The sequence below is a fragment of the Heterodontus francisci genome, chromosome 6, assembly GCF_036365525.1.
Source record: "Heterodontus francisci isolate sHetFra1 chromosome 6, sHetFra1.hap1, whole genome shotgun sequence".
NCBI lineage: Eukaryota > Metazoa > Chordata > Chondrichthyes > Heterodontiformes > Heterodontidae > Heterodontus > Heterodontus francisci.
Window position 1 is genome coordinate 131,100,221 of NC_090376.1, and position 19,779 is coordinate 131,119,999.

Consider the following 19,779-nt stretch of genomic DNA (forward strand, 5'->3'; position numbering starts at 1 on the left):
TCTCCAACGAAAACAACCTCATGTCCCTCAGCCTTTCCTCGTAAGACCTTCCCTCCATACCAGGCAACATCCTAGTAAATCTCCTCTGCACCCTTTCCATAGCTTCCACATCCTTCCTATAATATGAGCTGGCACAGGGTCCTGAAACCCTCTGGAAAACCATGCCCCATATTACAATTAGTCATGTGAATTAGACTGCAATAAGAGTCGTATGGTTCAATCAGGGTGTCTGAGATTCAGAAAGTCACTTTTGAATTTCATCTGCCTGAAACAGAAATTATTCAGTACATATATGCTCATGTCATATATATATATACTTAAATGCTCATGTCAAAATAACATTGCTGCCTAGTCTGCTCGGCAGCTGAGCAATGAAACAGGGTATGCATCAGGCTTGCATGTTTCTGATATAAACTCCAGATCTATGCAGGTCAACCTAACACATACAGAGGAGCTATCTGCACACTGGCATGTCTTGAGATCAAGATGTGCTGATGAACTGCTCAAGGTTCACCCTCGCAGCCTGTGACTGCCATCTATATGCAGCAAGATGGCAATCCCTCATATCACGCTCCCAATTATGTGTTATACTGCCTGTAACTGTCTCGGAAAGAGGCAGTCCAGATCTGCTGGCCTCCTTGTGCATCATCTTCTGCCGCAGAATTGATTTCACTGGGTTGCCGAGTTCACAACGTGCGTTACTCTGAATAATGGATGTCCTCCTTTTATTAGTTCACTCATTTATAATTTCCAGAGCTGCACTGAACACAATCACTTTGCTGCTGACAGTCTCATTATGTACTGCTGCAGCTAACCGTATGTGCCTGCCTGGGTGACACTGAGTCATGCAACACGCACAAGGCTGTGCTCGTATTACCAGATCAATTTTTCATCTCACACTGTTTTTCATCTTGGCTGAATTTCACAACAGCCTTTAGAGAGGAAAGAAAGCTGAGGTACGTCCAAAGGAAACCGTGCAATTTGGAATTGTCGAAAAGTAATCGAGTTAGAACAACCGTAGCCTTCTGCGTTTTCCATTTTTAGATCTGCTTCTAAAATTCCGGTGGATCAAACCTTCCCTCATTACTGCATGTTGCCTGTGCTGCAAATGCTCCAGTCGCTCCTTTCATGATGGTGTATCTGCAGATTTGGTCTCTCTCACCTTTGTGGTGAATTAGTACAATGTGCATCTGTTTTTCTAATGAACGACAGACAACATTTCACATCGGTAGCAGCAGCTACCTTCTCAAACTGACTGAATTGGGGAGCACACTTGCCACATTTTGAAATTATTTTTCTTCTCTCCCTTATGCCCCCCGCCCCCTTGCATCGTTCTTAGTTTAAAGGTGTAAGCAGGTGGCTAGATCCTGGGACCGTGTGCAGACCGTTCTACAACTGTCAACAGGAGACATGTTGCAGCAGCAGACAGCTGATGTGTCACTTCTGAGGCTCTGCTCAGTGTCCTTCCCCTAACACAAGATGTCAAGCTACTTACAGGTAAGGAAGGCGCAACTTGATCCATCAGTCTCGAGCAACCCAATACACCTTCCACTGCTAGTCAGCTGTTTCTGAAATAATTCCAGCTTTTTTGCCTCCACCAGAAGCTATGTGAGGAACTGTGTCTGTGAATCTGCATTCCCACTCTTTCACCACTTCACATACCTCGCTGCCACTACATTCATATTCCTCTGTATTGGAAAAGTTCAAAACTTTTGATGTTTTCTGTCTGTGTCCTGTCCTGTCCATTCATCCAGAGTCGTAGGCAGGGGTTTTCACATTCAGCAGAGATATTCAATTAATCCCACTCCTCTGTTCTTTTTCCATAGCCCTGTAAATGTTTTCTCTTCCAGTGTTTATCCCATTCCCTTTCGAATATTCCTATTGAATCTTCCAGCACCCTTTCAAACAGCACATTCCAGATTACAACAAATCCCTGTCTAAAATAACAAGTTTCCTCACATTTGAGGAATTCACATTCACATTAGTTTTTTAAAATTTCCTTTGCTATCTATTTTACAATTTTCTGACCGGTTCAGTCATAAAAATGATGAAGCACATTCCACCAAAAAAAACAATATTCTCTGTTAAATTGCCCTGCATCCCAGCTGCTTTTAGTGAAGTTCGACTACTTTTCAGTGCCGATGTTTCACTGAAATACTATTTTAAAACACAAACTGCACCCAGAAATGAATAAATCTAATTTTTCAATTGATGACCCCACCCTACCACTTCCCAGGATTTGTCTCCATGGGATTCCCATGCTCTCCTTCAAAGACCAGCCTGACACAAGGCCTTGGCGAGGGTGTAGAGCGGATTTACGAGAATGGCACCAGGGATGATGGACTTCAGTTATGTGCAGAGACTGGAGAAGCTGGGGCTGGTCTTCTGGGAGCACGGAAGGTTAAGAGGAGATTTGATAGAGGCATTCAAAGTCATGAACGGTTTTAAATAAAGAGAAACTCTTTCCAGCAGAAGACGGCTGGGTAACCAGAGGACATAGATTTCAGGTGATTGGCAAAAGAACCAGAAACGACATGAGGAAACTTTTTTTTTGGACAGGGATTTGTTGTGATCGGGAATGCACTGCATGAAAGGGTGGTGGAAGATTCAATAGGAATATTCAAAAGGGAATGGGATGAATACTTAAAGAGAAACCATTTCCAGGGCTATGGGGAAAGAACAGGGGACTGATATTAATTAGACAGCTCTACCAAAGAGCCCACACAGGCACAATGGGCCGAATGGCCTCCTCTGCGCTGTATCATCCTACGATTCTAACTAGTTTCTGCCTATTGTTACTCACTCACCACTCCCCAGCTAATTCTGCCATTGTACTCTGCTTTCTCCTTCTTCCACGCCATTAGGCTCCTGTTCTCCTCTTTCACTGCTGGGCAGTCACAGGACTTGTATCATTTTACGCTGCTGTCCTCCTACTGCCCACTCACACCAATTATACAACACAGCCTCACTGCCAGACTAGTCATTGACACAAGCTGTGAGACATCCAGCACCATTGAAAATTTAAAAAAATAAGCTATTGATCCAGATACAACTCGGGACCAATGATAGGCAAAAATTCCATGGGCAACATCTCGGACAAATTCATGAATGTTAATATAAGCAAAACGGTAGTATGTCAAAGCCAATTGTGTTCTCGGTTGGCTAGGAAACAGATTTTTAGAAAAAGACTTAAAGGGGAGCAAAATCACATGATCTCTCCAATAATCCTCTTACTACAGCACTTTTTTCTGTTGCGATTGTTATTATTTGGGAACAACATGACTTAAGAACAGAAGAAATAGGGGCAGGAGTAGCCCATCCGCCACCACCCCGAGTCTGCTCTGCCACTGAATAAGATCATTGCTGATATTCTACCTCAATCCCACTCTATCCCTATAACCTTTGATTCCCTTAGTGTTCAAAAATCTACCAATCTCAGTCTTGAATGGATTGAATGACTGAGCATCCACAGCTCTCTGGGGTAGAGAATTCCAATGATTCACAACCTCTTGAGTGAAGAAATTTCCCCCCATATCAGTCCAAATGGCCAGTCCCTTATCCTGAGACTGTACCCCCTGGTTCTCGGCTCTCCAGCCAGGGGAGAGAGCCTTTCAGCATCTAAGACTTCCCTCCATGCTAGCCTACATTGTGACATTGCAAATGGGAAGCTTCCGGAGTGGCTCCAATCCAAGCAATGGAGACTAAGACCTTACAGCTGTTTCAGATCCTGGGAAAGCACACTACTAACTGGGCTGCAGAGTTTCCAGCCTGCAGTGCAGATTTCCCAGGGCACCCAAGGCTGAACGGCTTTCAGGCCATTGAGAATTCCACTAAATGAAAAACATCCCTTCAGGATCATTCCTTAGATAACATCACAGAACTGCTCCATAAGGAGGCACAGAGGCCCAACCTCACATGGCTTCCAAAAGTTGAGATAATCGGTGGTTTTCTTTTGAACAAAACATTGGTATCTACATTATGTTCTCTAAAAGTAAATCAGTATGTATAGTATTTTGAATAAAAAGGTATTCGCCATAGACATGCCTTCCCCTTTATGTCTGCAAATAAAGGGTGCAATATTGTTACGGCTTTATATAAAACCTCATGTCATACATCCTATCGTAAATACAAAAACATTTGAGTACTGTAATTGTTGAAATCACCGCTGGAAAACATAAATAGCGATTCTCAAATGGTAGATGTCAAGGAGATGTAGGACAAAGATCTGGTCGCTGTGCCGAATAATTCATTTGGGTGAAACATGGCGATTTTAGATACTGTGAAGCAATGTTCCCTCTAAGATGCGTGACCGCATAGCAACCCAAAAATCCCTGCGCGAGTCGCGGACAAGTCAACTTCTTTAAGTTACCGCGCATGTGCGGCCACGCAAAAAAAAAGGGTCACGCGTGTAAATAAATCACCCCGCACAGTCCAAAAAAAAATTCAAGGCAACGTTGCTGTGTAGTAGATTTTCTAATTGGAAACTTTAGGCCAATACAAGTTATTCTGCACTCAAGCTGAAAAGATGTGATTTGTTATAGGTCAAGAAATAGATTGACTGCATCGTAATTCTAAAGCTTTTTCTGGTTAGAAGGTGAACAACTCTCACGATACCTGCAACGACATCATGTCGGGTCTGTACTGCTTACGGAAGACGAGGTCGTACATCAGGAACTTCAGCATTTCGAAGGCCTGCTCTTCACTTGTGTGCAGAAGGAGTACCCCGGCAACAAAGCTAATGCCCTGGCAGTAGCCCACCTCCTTGTCCAGCAATGAGTAGGCCTTGAGGAGATTAAACAGTGAGAGTTGGCCAGCTCCCAACTGTGCCGAGAAATATGCATGGGTGGGAAATGTTCGTCCTGGAAGAACACAAGAAAGAAGCACGGTTATTTTTTTCATGGTGCCTGACCTGCTGAGCTTTTCCAGCATTTTCTGTTTATGTTTTTTTCCATACTGGGAAAACAAATGGATCACAGATAATACTTCTCACTGTAAGTAGACAGTGATTATTATTGAGTTCCTCCTACCAGTTAAAGGTAATATCAATTCCTGGCAGTAGGTGACATTCTTAGCATTGCTACATGAAGCAGAGAAGATCCTATAAGAGGGAGGGTAGAAAGTCACTTGAACTGGCATCAGGATGCATGTGGAGATCGGTAGCAGAACAATAATTTCAGGAATAAAAGCAAAATACTGCGGATGCTGGAAATCTGAAACAAAAACAAGAAATGCTGGATTCACTCAGCAGGTCTGGCAGCATCTGTGGAAAGAGAAGCAGAGTTAACGTTTCGGGTCAGTGACCATTCTTCGGAACTGACAAATATTAGAAAAGTCACAGATTATAAACAAGTGAGGTGGGGGTTGGGCAAGAGATAACAAAGGAGAAGGTGCAGATTGGACCAGGCCACATAGCTGACCAAAAGGTCACGGAGCAAAGGCAAACAATATGTTAATGGTGTTTTGAAAGACAAAGCATTAGTACAGATTAGGTGTGAATATACTGAATATAGAACATCAGCAAGTGCAAACCTGAAGAAAAACAACCTGAATTTGCTTCTGGTGGAATTTAGCAGATTCCTGATGCCGGATCCATACTGTTGGCTCCCTCTGTCCCTGAATCTGCACCCTCTGAAAATTAGACAGACTCTTGCTTTTTTTTATTGCAATCTCTTGCTCTAATGCCAGTGGATTATCCTCTGGCACAAGTGATGCGGTTAAAGTGAGTTATAGGAAGAGGAGTAGGCCCTCCGGCCTGCTCCACCATTCAATTAAAGTGGATCTTCACCTTAATGCCATTTAACTGCCTTCGTTCCATACCCTTACTGAATGAAGATCTGTCTAGCTCAGTCTTGAGTGCTCTAATATTCACAGCATTTACAGCCTTTTGGGGAAGAGAATTCCAGACTTCCACTGACTTATGAGTGAAAATGTGTTTCCTGATTCTGCTCCTGAATGGCTGAGCTCTACTTTTAAGATAATGTAGTCAAAACTCAGATAGTCAGGTGGTGAAGGATAGAACACTGGAGCCCACAAGCTTTTCACCTACAAGCTTTTGCTTAAAGAGACACGCATTGCATACCATACTTCTTCTTTTGGGCCTCCTTATCTCGAGAGACAATGGATACGCGCCTGGAGGTGGTCAGTGGTTTGTGAAGCAGCGCCTGGAGTGGCTATAAAGGCCAATTCTGGAGTGACAGGCTCTTCCACAGGTGCTGCAGAGAAATTTGTTTGTCGGGGCTATTGCACAGTTGGCTCTCCCCTTGCGCCTCTGTCTTTTTTCCTGCCAACTACTAAGTCTCTTCGACTCGCCACAATTTAGCCCTGTCTTTATGGCTGCCCGCCAGCTCTGGCGAATGCTGGCAACTGACTCCCACGACTTGTGATCAATGTCACACGATTTCATGTCGCGTTTGCAGACGTCTTTATAGCGGAGACATGGACGGCCGGTGGGTCTGATACCAGTGGCGAGCTCGCTGTACAATGTGTCTTTGGGGATCCTGCCATCTTCCATGCGGCTCACATACCATACACTTCTAACAAATACCCCTCTTTCAGCCTGCTCCTATTTATATCAGCACAGAGCAGTTCCCAATTAACACCCATGACCTGATTACAATTAACAGCCAATTGCTTTACAATTAACAAATGTCACCCTGTCCTTGACCCCACCAGAGGAAATTGTGCCTCCGTATCTACCCTATTAAATCTTTTTCGCATTTTATTTCAGCTTGATCAGTTCACTCCTCAATCCCCTGTACTGAAGGGAATCCAAGTACATGCAACTTGCTCTCTGAATTTAAAGCTCTAAGTCCCTCTGAGTCAGCAGTACATGTTCTGCCAGGCAAGTCCAGTACAGTGGCCAAGACCCATCAGGGTAGAGGTGGCAGCATCAGATGGCACAATGCTGCTCATGTGAGCTTGGTTGTGAGCAGTGATTCATGCATGGTACCACTGCCGCTATAGATTGTGGGTTCAAATCCCACATAAAGACTTGAACACAAAGTCTCGGCTGGTGCTGAGGGAGTGCTGCACTGTTGGAGGTTAAACTGAGGCCCCGTCTGCTCTCTCAGGTGGATGTAAAGAGAACCCATGGCACCATTTCAAAGAAGAGCAGGGGAGATCCCCCTGGTATCCTAGCTAATATTTATTCCCCCAAACAACGTCACGAAAACAGATTATCTGGCCATGTGTCTCATTGCTGTCTGTGGCAACTTACTGTGCACAAATTGGCTGCTGGCTTTCCTACATTACAACAGTGACTACCCTTCAAGTGTACTTGGCTGTAAAACACTTTGGGATGTCCTGTGGTCATGAAAAGCTTTATTTCCTTTTTATTATAGCAGTGGAGTGTTAAAGGTCTCATGACTGAACTTGAAGATGCCCTGCACAGGAACACAACAACAACTTGCCTTTATATAGCACCTTTAACATAGTAAGACATCCCAAGGTACTTCACAGTGGTATTATCAATCAAAATGTGACACCAAGCCACATAAGTAGATATTATGGCAGATGACCAAAAGCTTAGTCAAAGAGGTAGGTTTTAAGGAGCTTCTTAAAGGAAGACAGCGAGATAGAGGTGTGGGGAGGTTTAAGAAGGGAATTCCAGAGATTAGAGCCTTGGCACCTGAAGGCACCACTGCCAATGGTGCAGCGATTAAAATCAGGGAGAGCGCAGATATCTCAGAGAATAATGGGATTGGAGGAGATTACAGAGATAGGGAGGGGCGAGGCTATGCAGGGACTTGAAGATGGGAATTTTAACATGCCAACAAGGGAAAGTGTTGGGAGCAACTAGCAGTAACAAAAAGCAGCAAAAATAAACAGAACATAATATATCAGGTCGGAAATAAAAAGAGAAAATGCTGGAAATCCTCCGCAGGTCAGGCAGTATCTGTGGAGAGAAAAACTGAGTTAACGTTTGAGGTCTGTGACCTTTCATCAGAATTGGGAAAAGTTAGAAATGCAACAGGTTTTAAGCAAGTGAAAGAGGAGAGGGTAAAAAAAGAACAAAAGGGAATGTCTATGATAGGATGGAAGATGGGAGAGATTAAATGACAAAAGTGTTAGTGATGCAGGGCCAAAGGGAGTGGTAATGGGTTAAGTAAAAAACAAAAGATGTGTCCAGAGGAGGTGCGAATGGCAGAATAATGAACAGCTGCCATCCAAAAGAAAAACAAGAGAAAAACAAGAGCAAAACCAAAGCTGCAAAGAAAAAGGAAACAAAGTACGGTCAATGATTACTACCCTCCGCCCTATCACTTGCTTAAATTCTGTTACCTCTGTAACTTTTTAAAATTCTGACGGAAGGTCATTGACCCGAAACGTTAACTCTGTCTCTCTCTCCACAGATGCTGCCAGACCTGCTGAGCATTTGCGGCACTTTTTGTTTCTATTTTTGATTTCAAGCGTCCGCAGCATTTTGCTTTAGTATTATGCAGGATGAGAGAACTAAGACCCAAAAGGGCGAAAACGTGCACTTAAGCTGACACAGGAGAAATTCAGACACCAAAAAAAAACTTAACTAAAGCACAACAGTCCGATAAAAAGAAGCTGAAGAGAAAAATAACTGAGGTACAAAAACCGGTATCAAATAATTATGCTGTCAAAGAAAGAAACAAGAGTCAGGGACAGTAGAAGCAAGTTGTAGGCAACGGGGAAAGCGGAAATCAAACAAGAAGACAAGTTTGGAGCTGCGGTTGTTCAAGGCTGTTCCAAAATTAGAATAGAATGTGCAAGATCACCATCTGCTGGTCACAAAATCATACTACATAGGAAAAAAAAAGGTCTTTGCTTTGGCCTGACGTACTCTTTTATTCCAAAAGGAATAGGGTCATTTAATGAGCAGGGAAAATTAACCTATTAATTTTCCTCTCTACCTCTCTCTTTTCTTTCAAGATGCTCCTTAAAATCTACCTCTTTGACCAAACTTTTGATCATCAGTCCTATAATCTCAGTAATTTCCATCTTTGCTGTTTGTGGCGCATTATGGGTATATCCTGGCAGGACAAAATCACAAATGCAGCAGTCCTTTCAAAGGCAGAACTCCCAAGTGTATTGGCACTAATCAAACAGAGGCGGCTTCGGTGGATCGGGCACATTCGCAGGATGGAAGGCAGTCGCATACCCAAGGACCTTTTGCACGGTGAGGTAGCCAGGGCCAGACAGCCAGTGGGGAGCCCAAAGCTCTGCTTCAAGGATGCTTGCAAGTGTAACATGAAGGCCCTAAATGTTGACTATCGCACCTGGGAGTCACCAGCTGGTGAAAGAGGGAAATGGCGACACATTCTGTTGTCTGGTGTGCACTACCACGACAACCGGTTGCTACAGTAGCTTGGCAACAGGTGCCAATGTAAAAAACAACACCTCACAGCGTCACTTGGCAGCTTCACGTGTGGCACTTGTGGCAGAACCTGCCTCTCAAGGATTGGCCTTTACAGCCATCAGCAAAGGTCTTCTCACCAAGAGAAGACACCCCACCTAAAATGGATTGTTTGTTGCGTGTCCATCATCTTTCATAGATGGAAGGATGCCAACCAATGGCAAATTTTGGCTGATGATGCTCTTGTGAAACATCTTGGGGCAGTTAACTACTTTAAAGATGCTGGATTAATGCAAGTTGTTGTTGTTCTTATTCCGAAGTGACACATGATAAATCTACAAATCCAATCCCAGCGGTAATCCACGGTTAAGGGCCACTAATCTTTGGACTTCTTTGCAACTGAAGCAATTTTAAAAGAACTCTTACCAAGGTCCACCAGAATAGCGTGTTGCTGAGTTGTCAGCTGTTTCAGAAGTTCCTTGTATGAAATATCTGCCGGTTGCTGTTTCTCCGGTAACCTGTGTCTCAAACGGTACTGCTCGGCCAAGAACTGCCAGATCTCTCCTCTCCGACCCTTCGGTACACCTGTCGCACAAAGGTACCCTCTTCAAAAGCAGATCGCAGCACGCAATACAACTTGTTCTACCGACTCCACACCCCCATTTTAAGCAATTGCAATCAACCAATGATAAATGAAATCACTTCATAAAGAATTAAAAAAAGAGAAAGGCTTGTATTTATACAGAGACTTTCATGACCACTGGACGTCCCAAAGCACTTGACAACCAAAGAAGTACTTTTGAAATGTAGTCACTGTTGTAATGTAGAAAATGCGGTGGCCAATTTGCGCACAGCAAGCTCCCACAAACAGCGATGTGATAATGACCGGATAATACGTTTTTGTGATGGTGATTGAGGGATAAATATTGACCAGGATACCAGGGAGAACTCCCCTGCTCTTCTTCAAAATAGTAGCTGTGGGGTCTTTTACATCCACTTTAGAGGGCAGTTGGGGCCTTGGTTTAAAGTCTCATCCAAAAGATGGCACTCCTGGCAGTGTAGGACGCCTTCAGTGTGGAGTGGTAGCTTTAATTTATCCTGGACCAGGACTTGAACTCACATTCTCCTAATTCAAAGGTGAGAGTGCTACCAGCTGAGCCACAGATGACACATAGAAGGACACAGTGAAAGGGTGAGATGAAGTAGGGTGGGAGGAGGCTCATGTGGAGCATAAACCTGCTGGGCCGAATGGCCTATTTCTGTGTGGTACATTCTATGCAATCCATTTTACATTTTGAATTTCATTTAACATAGGAGACCGCTCCGGGCTTATTTTTCCAATTAAGGGGTTAGAAATGATATGATCAATTTCAATTTATGTATTCTTTTTAATTAAGTAGTTTTTCTGCTAATTTTCTACATTTATGATTCCACAAATATCTTTGTATTAACAGTGATTGCTGATATCTGAAGGGAGACAGTCTGGCTAGGACGAGTCCGAAGCTGTAGGAATCAAAGCACTGACCTTGACTAAGAGCGGTGTGAACCTTCTCCATGTCAACCTTCACCTTTGCCCTTCCTGGAGTGGTCAACATTTTATCCCAAACTGTGGAAACCTCTTTTTGGCAAAGCACAAACTCTTCGTAGTCCAATTTCACTTTTCTGGTCTGAAGTTCGTCTCTGCTGGCTGTAAATTTATATTTAGAAAATGCACCAGGTTAATAATTCAGGAACCACATAGCAGCAGAGTTGCGGTGAGGGGACGGGAGGGGGATTGCCATTTTAACCTGACCCGTCGTCTGGGAAATCCAGAGGATCAGGTGGAACGCTGATTTTGCACTGCCCCCAATATCATTCATCAACTTCAATAGGGAGTATAACCAGGCTGGGTGTAAAACCAAAATTGCGCCCAATCCTGTCGGGTTCCTGACAAACGGGAAAGGATAAAATTCCCCCCATTGGGCAGGTGTAAAATCACCTGATCCCATGGGATTCCCTCCCAGTGCATTAGGGTAAAATTTCCCCCTATATTTCTCTTCTTCTCTCTCTCGAGCAATGACTACAGCTGAGCAAAGCAGCCAGGTCTGAGCAGACATTGTCACTTGGTAAACACAAGGCCACTTGCCTCCTCTCCTAAAGGGGCTACTTTACAGGTGGTTAAGGTATCGCAGTTACTAGCTGCCTCGCAGCAATTCCCCTGTATCGTTAGTCTTCATGCATGGGCAATGATTGGCAGCCAACTACTGGCCTGTTTCTCACTCTCCCCCCACCCCCCACCCCCCCCCCCCCCCCACTTTCTTATGGCTGATATAGATGTAGAGCCATAATTTTACATTCAGGTGGTTAAGCCCGACAACTGCGTCAGGAGTAGCGGGATAGATTGCTGTGAAGTCGTGAATCGGGCATTGAAAAAGAAAGACTTGCATTTATATAACACCTTTCACGACCACTAGACGTCCCCAAAGTGCTTTACAGTCAATGAAGTACTTTTCAAAGTAGTCGCTGTTGTAATGTAGGAAACACAACAGACAAGCTAGCAATACGATAATGACCAGATAAACTGTTTTTGAGGTGTTGATTGAGAGATAAATATTGGCCAGGACACAGGGGTGGGGGGGGGGGGGGGCGGTGGATAACTCCCCTTCTCTTCTTTGAAACAGTACTATGGGATCTTTTATGTCCACCTGAGAGGGCAGATGGGGCCTTGGTTTAAAGTCTCATCTGAGAGATGGCACCTTCGACAGCTGATACCTCAGATGTTAGACGTTCCATGATCTGTTCTGGGTGACCACAGCCGCACACTAGAGAGTTTTTAATTCTCCTTTTGTGCATCAATTCTCTAAACCTGCCGTGGTTTATGCGTACGTGGTTTAGGGTGGCCCATGGACTTTGTGGATGATCGAAACCAGGGATCTTCTGCGTTGGGTCTTTCACAAGGTGTTTGTGTTTCTTGTGAACTCCATTTGGCTGTGGGAGGGGGCAATGCAGCCAGCTGTGATCCTGCCCTCACTTAACACATGCACATCCAGCAAGACTGACTGTGGGCTCGGGTTAGTGACCAGGACCGACAACATCAGCAAATTTACTTCCCTTACTTGTAGTGTTGCCAATTCTGGTTGGACAGATTCCTGGAGATTTCATCACATGAACGCCTGCCTCGAACCACCCGGCCCAGTTAAACAGTTTTTCTTTATATCCTTATGATGAGGAAATGAAAATGAAAATGACAATACAGGTGAGCTGCTGCGAGGCAGCTAGCAACTGCGATACCTTAACCTACTGTAAAGCAGGATTTGAGTACTGAGGTCTTACTTCAATTGTGTAGAACCTTGGTTAGACCTCACCTGGAGTACTGGGTGCAGTTTTGGTCCCCTTACCTTAGGAAGGATATTATTGCCATAGAGGGAGCGCAACGAAGATTCACCAGACATGTTCCCGGGATGGCAGGACTGTCCTATGAAGGGAGATTGGGGAAACTGGGCCTGTATTCTCTAGAGTTTCAAAGAATGAGAGGTGATTTCACTGAAATCTACAAAATACTTAAAGGGATAGACAGGGTAGATGCAGCTAAGATGTTTCCCCTGGTTGGGGAGTCGAGAACAATTCAAAATAAGGCAGAAGGCACTTAGGACAGAAATGAGAAATTTCTTCACTCAGAAGGTTGTGAATCTTTGGAATTCTCTACCCCAGAGGGCTGTGGAAGCTCAGTCATTGAGTATGTTTAAAGTAGATATTGACAGATTTCTAAATACAAATGACATAAAGGGATATGAGGATAGTGTGAGGAAAAGGCATTGAAGGGGATGATCAGCCATGATCATATTGAAAATGGTGGAGCAGGCTCGATGGGCTGAAAGGCCTACTCCTGTTCCTATCTTCCTACACACAATTTTTTTTTAATTGCCCCTATGATTTTTCTCCCAGTTCCTCTCAGCAGCATCCTGGAGACTCGTCTTTAAATCATGGAGGCTCCAGGGCAATCCTGCAGGGTTGGCAACTATGCTCACTTGGCCAGGAGATGCTGAGACCGACTGCAGCATCGCAACCTTGACCAACTAACAGTACAGACTGGTGATCACACCCGGGATCTTGCTGGTCAAATCGGTTATCACACTAGACAGTAGATTTACTGCGCTCTCAGGACAGCTGATCAATTACTTGTGGCCCTGGTTTCAGTCACGGAAACCATGTCTGGAAGGCAGTGTTCCTTGAATTTACCAGGAACATAGGCTTCATTGAAACCTCTTAACATTTTTAGTGCGAGAGCTGGAATACTTTGCCCCCTGTGGTTTACAATTTCAGTTGGTAATTCTCAACACTAAATGTGAGGGCTGATTCAACAATCAGTAACTCCTGACAAGAAGACAGCGCAGGTCAAAAAATTAACAAGTTAAAAGGTCACCAGACCTGTTGCACTGCCGCCCCAGTCCCATCTCTCTTCCTGTTTAAAAGGTTTCTTTACAATCATTCACTCGCAACACCCTATGTTAAAATGGAACTTTTCTTACCTTCTATCAAAGGCATCATATTTGAAAAGAATTGAAGTCTCCTCGACAGCATTGAAAATACGACAGTATAACAGTCGTCAATTGCGCATGATATCAGGAAAGTAGAGTTTATGTTAGCAACAAAACAGGATTCAAACATATTACATGTTGACAGCCTGAGGAGAAAGGTTGGCTTTACTGCTTAAAACAACAAAGTCAATGCAGGGCTTATTATATACTTGGACCATGACAGCTTTAACTGTCTATCTGTCCCTAGGGTCCCATCATTTCAATTGGACGAGGCGTCCCATATTATATAAATAAATATTGCAATACTGTTGTCCTCCCACAGATGCCAGCAGTCCATTTAGTGCGTAGCAAATGTAGGAAAGACTATCAGGATAGACTGAACAGGCTAGGGCTCTTTTGTCTACGAAAGAGGAGGCTGATGGTGGCCTGGTAAAGGTCTTTAAAATTATGAAGGGGTTTGATAGGGGGTAGATGCAGAAAAAATGATTCTGTTTGTGGGGGAATCCAAAACTAGGGGCTGAATTTTGTTGAGGTCCTGATGTCAGGATCAGTGGCGGAGGTGGGCAGGGCCGAAAGATCGTACCGGCAGCAGTTCATCACGGAGCCCGACGCCAGGAGTTCCAGGCCCGATCTTCCTAGTGGTGGCGAGGCTCCGTGGCAGCAACCCCCCAGCTGCTCAGCAATGAGACCCAACTTTACATATTTTAAATAAGGAGCATTGTCATGCTAGGCCCCCACCTGCCAACAATGAGGCACATCAATTTTGTCATGAACATTGATTTTTTTAACTGTTGTTGGAGCAAGGAAATGACATTAAACAGATCACCCGTGGCTGGAAAATAACATAAATATACTAACAGACATCGAAGGTGAGGAAGCGCATTCCAGGGCTTGCTAAGGAGGATACAATCCACAAGGGCCAGGACTGGTTAGACCAGCTGGTCACTTGACTAACTGGCTGTTGCAGGGTTTTCTTTTGAACTGGCTACAGAGAGCTTGAACTCCGAGTGCCTGTTTGCTCCTGGACTGAGAAGATCGCTCCTGTCTGCTCCCATCTCTTTCTCACAAGCCTCTGATTCCACTGAAGACACATGAACCCCAAGAGAGAAAAGTCTCCAACAGCGAACAAGGTTTAAGAGGTACTGGGGCTGAACAAAAAGCAAGATCTACCTACAATCAAGGACTTTACAGTGAGCTCGAAGAACCAAAACAAAAACTCTTTAGATATTGCCTCAAACTTTTCCACTTTATTTTTCTTCTGCTCTTTTCTGTCTCTATTTGCATGCGTGTATTGTGTATGCATGCTAGCTTGGGCACATTGTGTATCTGTAGGTGTTAACCGAATTAGAATTTAAATATAAGTTTAATAAATTTCAACTTTTCTTCTTTAAACCTAAGAAAGCCTGTTTGTGCTGGTTTCTTTGCCTTATAATTGGAAAGTGGTGAACAAGGATTCACCAAGGGGGAGCTAAAAACACTGTGTGTTTAAAATTAAACCCTGTTATGGTAAGACCAGATGAAGGCTGAGAAGGAACCCTAGACCCCTTTCTCACCTGGTCATAACAAGCATGAATACATTTAAATAAAATTGACTGTAATCTTACCGGCTATCCGCAATCTTCCGTGCAGCGGCCGGCACTCATGCACCTTCGCTTTACCATCCAGGGAAAGCTGGTGCCACCGAGGTGGGGAAAGGGGGGAGCTTAGAATTTTTAGTGAAGTGTGGGAGGGGGGTCAAATCAGCATGTGTAATGTGGAGGGGGAGGGGGGTGGGTGACCTCTGCATTTTGAACAGTTGTGTGGCAGGGAGAGGTCAAATCATCAATATAACTGTTTTCTGGAGGGGGGGGGGGGATAGAGGAGGGGTAGAGGGCAACTATTATATATAAGTGTTATGGGGGGAGAAGGGGCAACTTTTTTTTGTCATGTACTGGGGGGCTACGGGTTTAAATATTCAGATTTAGTGGCAGGTCTGGCAACCCTTGAAAAATGGCACCCGCGCCTGCACAGAGGCAGCTGGCACCATTGCTGGCATCGCGAAGCCCGCCCCCATCACCTGATTGGGGGGGGGGTGGCGTGGCCCGACCCGATTATGAGCTGCCGTGCACAAGATCACGGCGGCATGGCGGCGCATGCCCGCTACAAATCCAGCCCTAGGGGGTCATAAATATAAGATAGTCACTAATAAATCCAATCAGGAATTCAGGAAAATCTTTTCTACCCAGAGAGTGGTTAGAATGTGAACTCACTACCTCACAGAGTAGTTGAGTTAAATAGTATAGATACATGTCAGGGGCAACTGAATAAGGACATGAGGGAGAAAGGAATAGAAGGTTATGCCGAAAGGCTTGGATGAAATAAGGAGCGAAGAGCTTTGTGTGCAGCATTAACACCGGCATAGGCCGGTTGGGTCAGATGACCTGATTCTGTGCTGTAAATTCTATGTAAAGTCATATTATTCCTAAGAATGTTCACGCTCTCTAAAAGCAGGAGGTTATTACGACACCAATCTTGACTTCAGTTTGACTCCACTTCAGTTTGATTCTCCCTGCGGACTTCTGAACCCCGCCGTCAGGCTCAAATGTCAGCCTCTACAGGGCAGCCTGTGGCTACTGCTGCATCTAGACGTGCCTGGAGCACTGGCCCCACCTATCTGCCTCCTAAGGCCTCCTCCAAGCAGTTAAAATCCCAGTCAGCCTCTGTTAACAGCCATGCAGGTGGGTAGTCCTGCCACCATTTCCCTGCACTCCCCCCACACCCTCCCCCCCACTCAATCCTGCCTCCAGGCAAATAGCCCAGGGGGTGGGATGGAGCACCCACCTTCCTCCATTCCCGGCTCTGGAGAGACCTAAAAATCAGGCCCCACAAGTCTGATATTGGATTTATAAGAACTGGATGTGGAAGTCTGAATGGATTCTTGGCTTCAGAATGCCAGATTAATTAGTCGATTAAGTGTTATCCAACACATTTCGTATAGGCGATAAAACCTATGCTTTGCAATAGAAAAAGTCTCCACCTTCGTGTCCTGCTGATGCCAAGCTGAGCATCACTGCCAATTTCGATCAATTAGCAAGCGAGAGTTTCAATTATTTTCTCCAGTCTTCAAAACATGGTGGGCAGTGATTTAGTCCAAGTGTACAATAAAACGGAATGTAACAAACCCATTCATGCCTCTTCATTCTAAAACTGAGATAGGTGCACTTCAAAAGCAATATCACATGCAAAAGCAGTCTACATGCATTGCTGCACCCGATCACAGAATATTACTGTTGGGATACTGTGGTATTCTATGAAACACAACAGAGCACCCCTCTCCCCACTCTCCCACCCTGAGGTTCGACATGAAATCTTATTCTTGATTATGGTACCCCTGCTGTTTTGAGATGGTGAATGTCGTGTGCTGGCTTGTTATATTCTACACATCATGAATTTCCCTGATGGGATTACAGCATCAGCTCCAGGTGAAGTTCCAGCACTGGCACAGACATGATGGACTGCAGACCATTTATTTGTCACTGATGACAACAGCAACCATCTGCCTGAGAAATATATATATCAACATTTTCCGGTGTTTAACTGATTGGCAGCACATAGATGAGTCTCAGTGGTTAAAATACCCCAGGCCTGGCCTGTAGACTAAGGAGTGCAATTCGCACCGGTCCCAAGTCTAGATTCCTCTCAAAGTTACGGTGGGAACATGCCGGAATATTTTTGGAGCCAGTGTTTCACCCGTCGTAAGAAAGCACTTCCTATTTATCAGAGACAGCAAACAGGTGGAATGTGCTCAGAGCTTGGGAAATAACAGCAGGACGGCTGACTCAAGCACAGGAAAGTGAGTCATTACAGCACCTGGGCACACACTTAGGGGCAAGCATGTGTAGAGGGACATTTTACTGGGATTTTTCAGATAAAATTGCCTAAGTTTGGTCCATTATTTAAGACCTTTTTAAGCATGCATTATGTTAACAGTTTAACTTTTAAAAGCACTTAGCCATGGTCACTGAAAGAAATTGGAGAAGAATATTTTGTGCACTTTTGTTGGTCAGTTGCGCAGCACTGCTTTGCAAATGGCAGCCATGATTGTTGGGGTTAGGTGCTGGTTAGTTGGTCCTGATTGGTGCTACCTTGTGCGCAAATGGTTCACAGTCACTGCATCTGGAGTTTGATTGGCTTAAATAATCACTGTTAGGTTATCAATCACAAGATTACCAATCACAAGATGAAGCTATGATTCCTGTACAGTGTTATGCCTGCACACTCGGAGTTGTGATGCCTTTATAAAAATGTATTAGGCACACAAACCTGCACAAGATGCAAAACTTTTAATTACACAAATCATTAAGTCCTTGCTACCCTGCCAGGGCCATTCCAGTGCGCCAGCACTGCAGGTTTAGTGAATAGTGGCTCAACATCCTGCCCATCTGGAGCCTGACATTGTCTCCACGGCAACACGTGGTATGGCGAAAGGCTCAAAAGGCTTACAGTCTCACATCAACGGAAGCATATGGTCAGTGTATTTTTGATTTTTTTGATGATTGAAATAAATTCTCCAAGAATGCGGCACAGCCTTGCAAGCATTACTCTTATATACGTTTTAAAAAACATAAAGCAAACAGTGCTCTTAAATACAAGCGTGTGTGAAGGGGTTTAACAAAAGTAGTAATATCTGGATTACAAATGAGTATAGAAATAGGGAGAGAAAGCAGATGAATGCATGGCTAGAAAGATGGTGAAGAAGTGAGGGCTGTAGATTCCTAGGACATTGGAACCGGCTTTAGGGGGAGATGGAACCTGTACAGGCTGGACAGGTTGCACCTGAACAGAGCGGGGACCAATGGCCTTGCAGGACAATTTTCTAGTGTTACTGGGGAGGGTTTAAACTAACCGGGCAGGGGTGTGGAAACCAGGAGGTATATTTAGAAAGGAAAAGCAAGGTGCACAGAGAATTGGGAGAGACAGATAGGACTGTGTGTTAAATATTCCCTGGATACAAGATGTTCAGGAAAGATAAGAAAGGAAGAAAAGGTGGGGGAGTGGCAGTATTGATTAAGGAGAGCATTGCAGTGCAGGAGAGAGATGTCCCAGAGGGGTGAAGGACAGATCTATTTGGCTAGGGATGAGGAACAAAAAAGATGCAATTACATTGTTCGGTGTAGTCTACAGGCCACAAACTAGTGGAAAGGATGTACAGGAACAAATTTGCAAGGAAATTACAGAGAGGTGCAAGAATTATAGAGTAGTTACAACGGGGGACTTGAATTATCTGAATATAGACTGGGACAGTAGTAAAGGGCAGAGAGAGGCAAGAGTTCCCAGAGTGTGTTCAGGAAAATTTTCTACAGCAGTACATTTCCAGTCCAATGGGAGAGGAGGAACTGCTAGACCTGGTTCTTGGGAATGAGGTGGGCCAAGTGGATCAAATATCAGTAGGAGAATATTTAGGGGACAGGGATCATTGTATCATAAGGTTTAGGTTGGCTATGGAAAAGGGCAAAGAACAATCCAGAGTAAGAATAATTAACTGCGGGAAAGCCACCTAAAATGGGGCAAGAATGGATCTGAGCTGAATAAATTGGAATCAAAGGTTGGAAGGTAAAATGGTAGCTGAACAATGGACTACCTTCAAAGAAGAGATAGTTCTGGCACCGCCAGGATATGTTCCCTCGAAGGGGGAAGGTAGGGCAAACAAATCCAGAGCTCCCTGAATGACAAAAGAGATAGAGATTAAAATGAAAAACAAAAGGTGTGTTTATGACAGATACCAAATAGATAATACAATGGAAAACCAGGCTGAATATAGAAGGTTCAGAGGGGAAGTGAAAAAGCAAATAAGAGAAACAAAGAGAGAGTATGAAAAGAGACTGGCAGCTAACGTAAAAGGGAATTCCAAAGTATTCTATTGGCATATAAATAGTAAAAGGTGGAGTAGGACTGATTTGG

General features: G+C 44.3%; 1 protein-coding gene across 11 annotated transcripts in view; it reads right to left on the reverse strand.

Moving 5' to 3' along the window:
• The window catches only part of tbc1d4 (TBC1 domain family, member 4), a 292,672-nt gene that overhangs the window by 30,076 nt on the left and 242,817 nt on the right, over positions 1–19,779 (reverse strand). For 6 of the 11 annotated variants that reach the window (XM_068034309.1, XM_068034308.1, XM_068034313.1 and 3 more), the window contains 5 exons: positions 19,460–19,540; positions 12,418–12,519; positions 10,848–11,009; positions 9,749–9,907; positions 4,615–4,859 (listed from right to left, as the gene is read on the reverse strand). In XM_068034309.1, coding sequence (XP_067890410.1) covers positions 4,615–4,859; positions 9,749–9,907; positions 10,848–11,009; positions 12,418–12,519; positions 19,460–19,540 — 749 coding nt within the window. The remainder of the gene's footprint in view (positions 1–4,614; positions 4,860–9,748; positions 9,908–10,847; positions 11,010–12,417; positions 12,520–19,459; positions 19,541–19,779) is intronic. The other 5 variants (XM_068034315.1, XM_068034312.1, XM_068034317.1 and 2 more) reach the window with 3 other exon arrangements.